Here is a 12,697-nt window from a genome sequence, read left to right on the forward strand (position 1 = left end):
GTGTGTGTGTCTGTGTCTGAGTGTGTCTGTGTGTGTGTGTCTGTCTGTGTGTGTGTGTGTGTCTGTGTGTGTGTGTCTGTGTGAGTGTGTGTGTGTGTGAGAGAGAGAGAGAGACCAGCTGACCTCACTTGGCACAGGTCCTCCAGGTTCACCCATAGCGACATGTCACACTCCCCTGGCTTCCCCAGGCGGCGTGCTACTCCGTGGTTCCGCACCACGTTTTGTTCGGCCGTCCACCCACGGATGGACCAGTCGGCGTTTGCAAGTCACTCTTCGCTGCCAGGGACCTGGGCTCCGTCCTCAGGAGCGTGTGTCCTCGAAGCAGGACTGCTGGATCCGGCGGCAATTTTAGCTTTTTTTTCTTTTTTTTTTTTTTTTTTTGAGGAACGGCCACACAGGAACTGCAGGGACTTCCCCATCAGCAACGCACGAGGCCCCCGCCTCCTCCCCTCCCCTCCCTGCCAACACCTGGGACTGTCCAGTGCTGATGGCCGCCATCCGAAGGGGCGTGAAGTGGTACCTCCGTGTGGCCTGGAAGTGCGCTTCCCGATGACGAGGGATGGGGAGCATTTCTGCGTGCGCTCGCTGGCCCCCAGGAAGAAGATTTAAGCCAGAGGAACTCCTCCTCCTAAGAGTTTCTTTCCTTTTTTTTTTTTTTTTTTAGAAAAGTGCCGTCACTTACTACGAGCTGTTTCATTCCGTCGGCGGATGAGTAAGTGGTTTGGAGTCAAAACACATCTCCCGTGGCAGTACCTGCTGAGTCGGCGGGACCAAGCCCGAGTCCTGATTCTGAGAACCTGTACCCCGCCCCCCCACTCAGAGCAGCATCTTCCGAGAGGAAGCTCGCCCACAAAAATGTTTACTAAGCAGGTCCGGCAGGGGGTGGCTCCATGGTTGAGCGTCAACCTATGAACCAGGAGGTCACGGTTCGAGTCCCGCTCAGGGCACATGCCCGGGTTGCGGGCTCGATCCCCAGTAGGGGCGTGCAGGAGGCAGCCGATCAGTGATTCTCTCTCATCATGGATGTTTCTCTCTCCCTTTCCCTTCCTCTCTGAAATCAATAAAAAAAAAAAATATTTTTAAAATCTTGCCTGTTTTTCACATGCTCTCCTGGGAACCAAAAGCAGGACCTGTATCCCAATGCTCACCTCCCCCTTGTCCTCAGGTGGGGACATGATGGACCAGCCTGTGAGGGGCCACGGCAGCTGACGTGAGCTCGGGCTTCCTGAGTTCGAATCTTCCCTGTACGGGAGAGAAGGTCTAGCCTTGCAGATGACGATGCTCAGAGCTGGGGGGAGGCCTGCGCCCCCAGAGAGAGAGAGGCCAGCAGGGCCACCGGGGCATGTGGAGGGGACATAGGTCAAAGCGTCCATTCCTCCCATGCTTCCTACCTGTCAGTTCTGGGGGTGCCTCAGGTACATTGTTGCCAACCCCCGATACATTGTTGCAGATCCTGGTTACATTGTCGCCAACGCTAGACACACTGTTGCAGGTCCTGGTTACACTGTTGCCAATTCTAACATCGGCCCTGATACGTGGTATTATCCCAAACTACAGATGGGAACACTGAGGTCTGGAGCTCCCTTTCCCACGTGCCTCCCGGCCAGAGACAGGGAGGCAGCGAGGTGTTGAGGGGACGGGCCTTCAAAGGCGGCGGCGCACGAGCGAACCCCACTGACCCCGGCGGATGAAAGGCAGGCGCCGTCCAGGCCGGTCCGGTGAGTTCCCATCCACCCCGTTGCGCACGCACACGGCCGTTTTTTGTTGTTGTTGTTTTTTTTTACAAGGTTCTCTTTTACAAGCTGAGCTCGAAATGAACATGCCAAGTTCAAATGATTGTGTTTACGTTTTCGGTCAGAAATATCCCGCCTCCCAAGTCTCCCCGGGAGCCCGACGCTTTGAATGATCATTTCGGAGGGTTAACCATGTCCAGGACTCCTCTTCACACCGTCCCAGACAAGCGAACTTCCTGTGGGGGTCGGGGGGCAGGCTTTTCCTTCAATGAGGGCGACAAAGGCCTTGACCTGAATAGAACCTGGGGGTTGGGGGGGGGGGGGACTGGATCCCCCGTGTGGAGCGTGCAGGAGGCGGCCGATCCATGACTCTCTCTCTCATCATTGATGTTTCTCTCTCCCTCTCCCTTCCCCTCTGAAATCAATAAAAAAAAATGTAAGATAAATAAATAAAACTTTCTAAATGTGAACCTGGAGAGCCACCTGAACACCAAGTGTAGCCTCAGCGAAGAAAGTGAGAAAGTGGGTTCTGAAAATACTGAAAAGGCATGAAACCAAATACAAAACACACACACACACACACACACACACAAACTCCCTCACACTAACCGCCAAGGCGAGCCCCACCGGGAAGGTCTGCTGGTCTCTATTCGGATTTCTCGCCAGCGAGCACCCTAACAACATCTACTTGCCCAAGGGGACTCCTGTGAGGATGATAATTAACGTGTACCCACGTGTTTAGACGGAGCAACGGGAAGTAAATACCTCGGTTTCTTTTTCTCAACATGAATCAGGAGGGTGAGGGTGTGTGTGTGTGTGTGTGTATGTGTGTTTGGGGCTTGTTTGTTTTTGTGTGTGTGTTTTTTTCTTTAAACCTCTCACCCCAGAAGAAACAGTGTGGGACTTCTCACGTATTCAAGTCCCGTGACGACATCTTAAATCCCACGTTGTCAAAAGCACACCACATGGCGTAACATCTCCCCAAACTGTTTACATCGCTTAGCAAGAACTTAAGTCCCTCATGCTTAACACCGTCCGATAACCTTAATCCAGGGCCACATGCAGTGGTTGCTGCAGAAGCTTGCAACCTGCAGCTCTTCCTGCAACCGGGTCCCAGGAACGGAGCCAGAAAGCAAAGTCTACAGGGTGGGGGTAGGATGGATGGGGGGGGCGGAGGGGACCAGCTATCTTCATCCTTGGGGAACTAACTGTTAAGTCACCCAAGAGGCTGCAATTCCCTGCTGGCCGCTAGGTGGCGCCTCCGCGTTGGTGCGGTGGGCAAAGTGTGTCCACCGGACATTTCTCAGGCCTCGGGCAGAAATTGACACATGAAAGGATTGAGGGGCAAAGCATAATAAACAGATCTCCCAAATGGAAGGAGAACTCCTGGGGCTGGTCACTGTTTACTGCCTGGGGAGAGGGGGGAGTGTAAAATCACACAGCTGTGTTCCACAAGCAATCTCGTTCAGAAACCTTAAGAAAATTAAGTTGTATTCTTTAGAGCACCTACTACGTGCCTGGCTATCACACTGACATGGCCAGGGCCGTCAAGCATCACGTGTGTCCTGTCCTCCTGGCACTTTGCAAAGAGCACGTCGCATCCATAAGAGCGGTGATGCCCGGCTGGTGTGGCTCAGTGGTTGAGCGTCAACCTATGAACCAGGAGGTCACAGGTTGGGTTCCTTGTCAGGGCACATGCCTGGGGTGCAGGCTCGATCCCTAGTAGGGGGCGTGCAGGAGGCAGCTGATCCATGATTCTCTCTCATCATTGATGTTTCTGTCTCTCCCTCTCTCCCTTCCCCTCTGAAATCAATAAAAAATATATATTTTAAGAAAAAAACAGTAGCAAGTTTAGGTCGGAGGGGCTTAGTATATGCCAGCCTCTATCCTATGCACTTGGTGTATAGATTAACTCATTTAATTTTTAAGTAGGTTCTATTAAAATTACAGTTTCGGCCTAGCCGGTGTTGCTCAGTGGATAGAGCGTCGGCCTGCGGACCTAAGGGTCCCGGGTTCCATTCCGGTCAAGGGCACATGCCCGGGTTGTGGGCTCGACCCCCAGGTAGGGGGCATGCAGGAGGCAGCAGATCAGTGATTCTCTCTCATCACTGATATTTCTGTCTTTCTCTCCCTTCTCCCTTTTTCTCTCTGAAATCAACAAAAAAATACTTTTAAAAAAGTAAGAGCCGCATATAATAGTAAAATATAAATAACATAAAATATAAAAATATATTTTAAAAAAATAAGTTACCGCAACCATAGGCATCGTAAAAGAAATGGCTTTCTGCTGTGTCCCGGTACAATCTGAATAGCAGCCTACACGTCTAATATATCCTCCCAGGCCGGGGCAGAAGAAGAAGGAGAAAATGGAGGCCTTTGGCATTGGTCTCTTTGGCGCTTTATGTAAGCACAGCAAATAATTCCTACGGTTTGACTCAGAGCCTTCAAAACTTATGTAAGGTTAAAAAAAAACATATGTAAGGCATTTTATGGTAGGAGAATGAGTTTTTTTTTAACTTAAGAACTCGGCCCAGCCCTAGCCGGTTTGACTCAGTGGATAGAGCGTCGGCCTGCGGACTGAAGGGTTCCGGGTTCGATTCCGGTCAAGGGCACGTACCTCGGTTGCACGCTCCTCTGTGGTCCGGGCCCTGGTCGGGCTGGTGCACGAGGCAACCCATCGATGTGTCTCTCTCACGTCGATGTTTCTCTCTGTCTTTCCCTCTCCCTTCCACTCTCTCTAGGAAAGCAATGGGAAAATATCCTCGGGGGAGGATAACAAAAGAAGAAGAAAGAGGGAGAGGAGGAGAGGGGGCTCATTCCACTAAGACGAGGAGAAAAAAAAAACTAGTTCTCATCTCGAGTCTAGAAATATCAATATTCCCTTGAGATTGTGAAATTGATTGATTTCCTAAGCCCTAAGTGTAATTGGAATATGTGTGTGTGGGGGGGGGGCGGGGATAGGAAATTCTTCAAAACCAGTATCTGGCCCGCTACAATAGGAGTAAAACTGATGGTGTAAAAACAGCTAACAACATGGCCTTCGAAAGTCTGAAATCAACGCTATTGTTAATATGTTGGGTCAGAGAAGACCACAGCAATTTAACAAAAGAAACTGCCCTGTTGAGGGTCGAGGCATCTAGTGCTCTAACAGCCTCACTTGTTTATTCCCCTTTTTGTACCAAACACGTGTCCCTCCCTCAGAAAGAAATCAGTTTGGTGTTTTTGCTTTAAATATATTTTTATTGATTTCCGAGAGGAAGGGAGAGGGAGAGGGAGAGAGAGAGAAACATCCATAATGAGAGCGAGTCATGGATCGGCTGACTCCTGCACGCCCCCTACTGGGGATGGAGCCTGCAACCCGGGCATGTGCCCTGATTGGGAATAGAACCCTGACCTCCTGGTTCCTAGGTCGACGCTCAACCACTGAGCCACCCTGCCCGGGCTCCCCCTTCCTAGTTTCACTCAAATCCTATTTTTACCAATAACTAGAAAACTCCCTCTCGTTGCCAAACTCCATTTTGAAGGCAGGGTCAGAGCGCTGGGCTCATTATTCACGTGGCTGCCTGGGATCTGCCTGAAGAACATCTCAAGGAAATCAGGAAACTGCCCTGGGAGCGCATGTGCAATTAGCACACGTATTTAGTAAATTGAGAGACGCGCATCCCCTGGCCTCTGCAAGCACCTGTCGGGAGTTGGCGACGAGCGAGCTGGCCCGCAGGCACAAATACTTCCCCTGTGAACTTGGGCTGATTTATTTTATTTTATTTTTTTAAATTGAGTTTTGAAAACAAATCGAAGGAAATCACAACCCGGAGAAACGTGGCTGGTGCGTTTTATGATTAAGACACGCTCCAAGCTCTAATTGCCTCCTCGATTTCATTTTTACCCCCGCACGCCTTTAAAAAGCAGCAAATTAGTGGAAATTAGACAAAGTCTTCAAATTAGAAAAGTGTCCTGATTTCCAGAAGGCTAATTAAGCGATGTGTAAAAGCGGAAAAGGTTTTGTTGTTGTTGCTGTTGTGGTTAATCCTCACCTGAGGATATTTTCCCATTGATTTTTATTTAGAGAGAGAAGGAGAGAGGGAGGGAGGGAGGGAGAGGAGAGGAAAGAGAAACATCCACGTCAGAGAGACCCCTCAAACTGGCTGCCTCCCGCATGAGCCTGGACTGGGGCTGGGATGGACCTGCAACCCTGGCACGCCCTTGATAGGGACTTGAACCCACAAACCTTTGGTGGGTAGGGGGGCGAAGCTCTAACCACTGAGCCACACAACGGCCAGGGCCAATGCAGAAAAGTCGTGACCGAAGTCCCACGGCCCCTGCAGCTCAGAACGTGCCACGTGACAGGCGTGCGCGCACCTGTGGCTCCTGGCGTGTTGGCAAAGGGGAGCTCTGACGCTGCCCATTTTAAATCAAAACTGTCAAAACAACCCCCGTTATCAAGAAGGCAGGGTGGCGGACCGTGACGGGCGGGCGAATGTGTCCTCTAGGTCATGGCCTGCAGCGGGACACCGCACCCCGAGGCCGAGGGTGCACCCAGCACAGGCCTTCAGAAGACCCACGGGTTTAATGTCACTATCTTAAAGTCCACAGCAAGGTTCCAAAAGGGCCTATTTAAAAAAAAAAAAAAATGCTGCATGCAGTCTCCTTGAAAACAATGTATCGTGTAACTGTGTTTGCAGGCAACTCTGTTTCAGGCCGGAGTAGGTAAAATGTCCCCAGGCCAAAAGCAAAATCCTCTCTCGCTTCCGTGGGCTCAGGCATGGCCCGGCACACTGCATACAGCAGGTGCCCACTCGGTGCTGGCTGTGTCCCCCCTGTTGCTTCTTACCCGTATGTACGTTCTTACAAAACCCATGAAAACCCGGATTGAAAAGGAAGCGGCCATCCCTAAGGGATCCCCTGGTCCCCCCCCCCCCCCCCCCCCCGCCCCCCACTGGCACCGCTCTGAAGGCAACAAGTGAAAATGATCCACTTCATTTGCATTTACTGCCCTGCTCTTGCAACAGTAACGAGAGGAAACACATTCTTCTTGGGTGAACTCAGCCAAAACAAAGACCCAAAACAAACGTAAACAGCAATTCTCCGCTACATCCCTTCCCGTTAAAAGGCCAAGGTAAATTTGGAGAAGGGCAGAACAGTGTGGTAACAACACACACACACACACACACACACACACACACATGCCTTTGTTGGACTGTACAAATCTTTTGCTCCGTAAGAAATTTTTTTTCCCCTTAAGGACAGTCTGCCTGCAGAGCTACTGTAGGTTACAAAGATGCTTTTTCCAGCTCAGATGCTAAAGCTGTGCAAGAAATAAAATAAGCAACAAAGGGATAAAAAAAAAAACACAAAAAAACAAAAAAACCACACACACACACACACACAAAAAAAAAAAAACAGAAAAACCACCCCACGACATTCAAATGAACAGCTCATCTTCATTAGTCTTTACCATCCGGGGTGGGTTCTATGGAATATCCGAAAAGAAAGTGAAAATTCCTGACCCGCTGACAACACTCCATTAAGTTCTGTGTTGGAAAACATATGGAAGGAGCTGGAAATATCTATTTTTTTTTTTTTTTTAAAAGCCATCCGAACTCAGCTTCTAAACTCTCATCTTGGAAAGACCAACACTCAGTGAAGAATTTTCCTGCTACAAACCTCACTAGCGTGTGTGTATGTGTGTGTGTGTGTGTGTCTCAATCCAGCCCCTCCATCTTGAATCTCAACTCTATAACCAGCACTCTGTTCTCCTGGCTGTCCATCTCTCCCGGATTCTGTTCACGAAATGGCCACAGTGTGGAAAATGCATGTGATCTAAAAAAAAAAAAAAAAAAAAAAAAAAAGGCCATCCGACGACTTGACTATCACCCACAAACTTCAAGCTTCAAGGATGAGCTGGTGGTATGATTGTAATTATGGCAGAACTCCCTAAATTAAAGAGGGGCAGCCGGACACCAACCTGGTGGCCGGATGCACTTAATCATGTCAACCTAACGCCTATGGAACAGGGCGTTCTTCCCCACCTTCGCCCATTTCTTTAAAAATAATAATAATAATAAAAAGAACGGGTTTGTTGACATAGAAGTCACATGCCATAAAAGTCACTCATTCTCAAATATTCAGAGAGTTGTGCGAGGGGCACCAGGATCTAATTGTAGCGCATTTTCATGTTATCACCCCCCCCCAAAAAGAAACTGGGGACCCCTCCCCTTCACCTCCCCTCCCCCTCATACCCCCCCCCCCCTTTCCTCTCAGCCTTCCAACTCCTGCTCTACTCTCTCTCTCTCTATGGATTGGCTCGCTCTGGGCTTTGCATACGTGGAATCAGACCACACGATACGTGATCCTGAGGGGCTGACCTCTTTTCGCTTTGCGTGTGTTTAAGGTTCTCCCGCTCGACCTGCGCGTATTTCTTAAGGTTTGGGCTCTTCGAATCCTCCCCGCACATCCAACCTAGAGAAATGACCGTGCCCTTGGCTACTTCCCTCTGAGGCGTCGACACACCAGCCTTTGCTATACGTGGGCTCTTCCCCAAACTCCTTCTGCTGGTAATAGAACACCAACTCCTTTCGCCACCGGGTCACATACCTGACCGTCGGCCGTGCCTGTGTCTGGCGCGGAAAGCTGACGGAATCCCTCTTTACGAGATGGCCACGGCACGTTTCAAAGCGCACTACGTTTTTTTAAAAATATTTTTTTTTTTAGAACCATCCGCTTATCTGGCCACCACGCCTGGCCTCCAAACCTCCTTACAGTCTAGGGATAGGAAACCTCCTCTCGCCTGGGCGACTTTCTCTGATTCCAAAACTTCTAAATTGTCTACATTCGAGGGTTGTTTTTTTTTTTTTTTAAGCTCATCCTATTGCTGGCAGCAAGAGGAACCACTGACCCCAAGTAGGCCAGCACAATGGGGGACCGCCCCCCCAATCTTCATGGCTGCCCTCGCCCGCCCAGAGAATCCCAGCCAGACCCTGGTGGGATCCCATGGGTATTCTGTCAGCGTTGTGTCCTAGCACCTCCTGGGCTCCAAACGGAATCCATGCCCACCCTGGGGAGGGCCAGGTCCTGGGTTAGATCTTCAACAAAATCCGGCATTTCCGGCGCCTCCTGGCTTCTCACCGTGTTTCCAGGTGCCCATCATTTCCAGGGCCTCTGGGAGGTAAGCTCTGGCTATGTGGGATTGGGAACACCCGTGAAAACACCCGCTCCCGCCTGTCTTCTCAAGGAAATTTTAAAAAAATATTAAAAAAAAAAAAAACACAATGCCTGCCCAGAAAGAATGTATTTTCATGAAAATCGCTCCAAGCAACAGGACATCTTATTTTAAAATGCCTGACACACTCCTGCTTCCACGACTCCTGGGAAGAGGCGAGGCCACCCCTCCTTTTGTGAATTTCAGAAGTTACTCTCCTGAAATCACCAAACCAGAGACACCGCAGGGGTTCAAAGGAGCGTTCCCTGGATTCAGTCTCAGGCGTGTCTTTCAAACTTTTTACGTAGCTTTTAAAGGCTAGGAGCCCCCCTCCTCCCCCCGCCACTCACACCCCAAAATGCGGTCGGTGAGCCTCCGACAGGAACCCCAAGCCTCTCGCCCAATCCAATGAGCTGAAAGTTGAGAAAACAAAAGACCAGGAGGACTCGGATTTGGGCAAGGTCTGGCGGGCCTCGAGGCGCGTCTTAACTCCACGCAGTCAACACGCTAATTCTCTTAAAAAAAAAAAAAAAAAAACCTGCTCTCCCTCCGTCGGGGGGACTCGCTGCTTACCAGGCATTGAAGGAGAGGGTGTGTTTAGACAAACAGCCTTTGCGAACTGAACTGCTCCCTGGACGGGGCCAGGCAGCCCCTGATGCCTCCGGAGTCTGCCCTGCGCTCCTCGGGGCTCAGGGGTGGTTTTTAATTGGCACCACCTGCATACATACCCTTGGCAACCATGAGCTCACCAGCGCGCCCTCGCCGCTCCCAGCCGCGGTCTGTGCCTGCATTGAAACTTTGTCACCGCCATGGAGTTACCTTACCTTCAACAATGTAGCAGCCGGCCAGCCACCTTTGTCATTCTCTGAGAATTACGGGACCCCCTCCTCGCCTCCCTCCGCAGCCCATGGGTGGTGGTGGGGGGGGGGGGGGGTAAGGAAACTTCTTCCCCCCCTCGCTCCCTCCCCCCACCCCGCTCTTCCCTACCCCTACAGACGCTACCCAAACAAAAGCTATCAGATTGCAAGCGATAGCGCGTGTAGAGCGATATTGCTTATTAACTATGTACAAAGGAAGTGCGCGGGGGTGGGGGGGGTGGGGGGGGTGGGGGGAGAGAGCTCCACACAGTTCTGGCCTCAAAGCCAAGGCCAGGGCTGCGCGCTCAGAACAAAACACGCTCCTCTCTCCTCCTCCTCCTCCTCCGCGGAGCCTCGCGCTCTGGCCGGAGCCCCGGGCATCGACGTGTCCTCGCGCGGCGCGGCCGTGTGTGTGTGTGTGTGTGTGTGGCGGCGGCGACACTCCCACGTCGCAAAACCGCCGTGGAATTGCACGTCGGCTCCGGCCACACACCCACTCGCGCACTCGGGTGCCGCGTAACCACCCCCTCCAGCCGGGCCCGGGGGAGGAGAGCGTCCACGGGATGGGCACGAAGTGGGAGGTCCCAGAGCCCTCGGAACTCGGGCGGGACGCGCGCCCCAGAAGCGCGTAGTTGGCGCAGGGCACCCCCGCCTTCGCACCTTCCCCCCCCCCGGGGGGGGGGGGCTGCACGGCGGGATGCGGAACTCGGCGAGGACCGCTCCCCGCACCTCTGAGCCACACCGCGCGGCCCAGGGAAGCCGGGGGCGGGTCACCCGCGGCGGATCGAGTGAAAGTGACGGGCAAGGCCAAGAATCTAAAGAGCCCGAGGGGTGCCCGGCGCGTCGCGCGACAGGAGGCCGCGCTGAGATGTCTGGGAAGGGGTGCTGGGGCGCGGGTCCTCCCCTCCGCCGGGCAACTCGCCAAGGAGAACTTGCACCCTCCGGGCCAGGGGGCTCCCCGCCGCCAGGCACCGAGTCTGCCCCGCTGCCAGGGCTCGGCGCGCCCGCGGGAGCGCAGTCCCCGCCGTCCGTGCGCCGCGCTGGGGCCGGGGCGGCCGCCGATCCTCTCCGCGCGCCCGGAGGGGGACGAGGTGCGGGTGGCGGGGTCCGGCCGGGAGCAAACTTCCCCGCTCACGTCCCAGCGCCTCGCGGGGCACTGAGCGCTTCGGAGACGCGCTGCCCGCGGGGCGGGGCGCTCGGGACTTGGGTAGAGAAAGCCCCCAGGGCCCTTCCTGCGGGGGGACGCGCTGAGCCAGGGCGCGCGGGGGTGTCAGTCACTAGCCCGGGCCCCCGCGCCGAGCCCCTCTGCGCCCCACCCGCCGCTCCCGCGCGGGGGGGGGGAGGGTAAAGAGGGGGGACGAGAGCCACGACCCCTCGGATTTCGCCAACAGGGCGCAGCCCGTCGATGGAAAAGTTCGCGCGGCGGCTGCGGGCGGCGGGCAGATACTCACTTTCTCCGCTCGTCGGCCAGAAGGCGAGCGCGGCGGCCAGAAGCAGGAGCGCCCACAGCGAGGCCAGGGACCCTCCTCCGAGGGGCGACTTCATCCCTGCGGCTTAGGGCCAAACTCTCCTCTCTCAGCAATAAAAAAGGGGTGGGGAGGGCGAGGGACAGTCACCGGCGCAGTCTTCGCCCCCCTTTCCAAAGGCGAGGGCGACGGAAACAGGACTCCCGAGGCGGAGCGGACGGGGCGGGCGGCGCGGGGGGCCGCTCAGCGGCGGCCGAGGGCTGGGCGCACTGGGGAACCCGGGGCGCACCGGGGCGAGCGCTCAGCGGCCAAGGCCTCCATTTTCAAAGCAGAGAGAGAGGCAGGAGGGGGGGGGGGGCAACTGCACCGAGAGGGGGCCGAGCCCAAATCCGTCCCGGCTACGGCTACACAAACCCGACCCCGACCCCAGGGGGAGGCGGTCCGCTGCCGGAGCCTCGGCGGCGGGAGGGCGCGCTGCAGTTCCCAAGCTTTGCCCGAAGTGCCGGGCGCGGGCGAGGCCGAGATGCGGAGTCAGAAATGAATGAGCGGCTCCGCTCCGGCTGGTCCTGCGGGCTCGCCGCCGCCGCCTCCCTCAGCGCCGCCGCCGCGAGCTCCTGCCCAAATCCAGGGCGCACACAAAGCGGCGGGCCGCCCGCGCCGCGCTCAGCGCTCCCGCGCCCGCCCCGCGTCGGCCCCCGTCTGCCGCCGCCGCCGGCTCCGCGCGTGGGGGCTCCGGCTCAGCTGAAGGTCAAAGCCGAGGCGCGCGGCGCGCCGTGGAGCTCCCCCGGCGCGGGAGGGGCGTGGAGGGCCCGGGGAGCGGGGCCGAGGGTCTGCAGGCACCCGCACGGGCGCGCCGGGGGCAGACGCACGGGCTGCGTCCCCCTGGCTCGCCCGCCTCTCTCGAGCTCGCCCGGTGCGCTCGCGTGTCCGCAGGTTTTTTCCCCCCTTTTTTTTTTTCCTCCGCCGAGCGGAGTTAATGCTGGTAAACAAGAGCCTCAGCCTCGCCGCGCTGCTGCCGCCGCCGCCGCCGCTGCCACACACTGGGGGCTGGCGCGCTCGCGCCTGGGTCCGCGCACCCGCTCCCGCGCGCCCCCGGGAGCCGCCAGCGCCGCAGCCGCCAGCGCCCAGGGCCCGGCCCAGCCCGGCGCGCGCCAAGAGCCGGAGCCCTGGATCCCGGGACGTGCGGAGCGGAGCCGGAGCGCGAGGTGCAAGGCGGACAGGCACCGCCCCCGCCCCCCGCCCGCGCGCACCCACAGGCCCGCTCCTTCGCTCGCTGGCGCGCGCGCCCCCTCCCCGCTCGCGCCCCCACCCGCACTGCGCCGGCCACTCTGCACGCGCCCTCCCCTCCCGCAAGACTCCAAAAACAATGTCCCAGGCGCCAGTCCGGGCTCGGCGGAGGGGGCCGCGCGGGGAGAGGCGGAGGGGAGAGGCGGAGGGGAGGGA

General features: G+C 55.8%; 1 protein-coding gene across 2 annotated transcripts in view; it reads right to left on the reverse strand.

The window, feature by feature from the left end:
* IGF1R (insulin like growth factor 1 receptor) overlaps nt 1-12,278 on the reverse strand; it is a 123,124-nt gene extending 110,846 nt beyond the window's left edge. For both annotated transcript variants that reach the window (XM_070400602.1, XM_070400601.1), the window contains exon 1: nt 11,240-12,278. In XM_070400602.1, coding sequence (XP_070256703.1) covers nt 11,240-11,333 — 94 coding nt within the window. In that variant the 5' untranslated portion in view covers nt 11,334-12,278. The remainder of the gene's footprint in view (nt 1-11,239) is intronic.
* Nucleotides 12,279-12,697: the final 419 nt, after the last annotated feature.

This window comes from Myotis yumanensis, unplaced genomic scaffold (genome assembly GCF_028538775.1).
Source record: "Myotis yumanensis isolate MYYU_CA2020_CCGP unplaced genomic scaffold, mMyoYum1.0.hap1 SCAF_20, whole genome shotgun sequence".
Lineage (NCBI taxonomy): Eukaryota > Metazoa > Chordata > Mammalia > Chiroptera > Vespertilionidae > Myotis > Myotis yumanensis.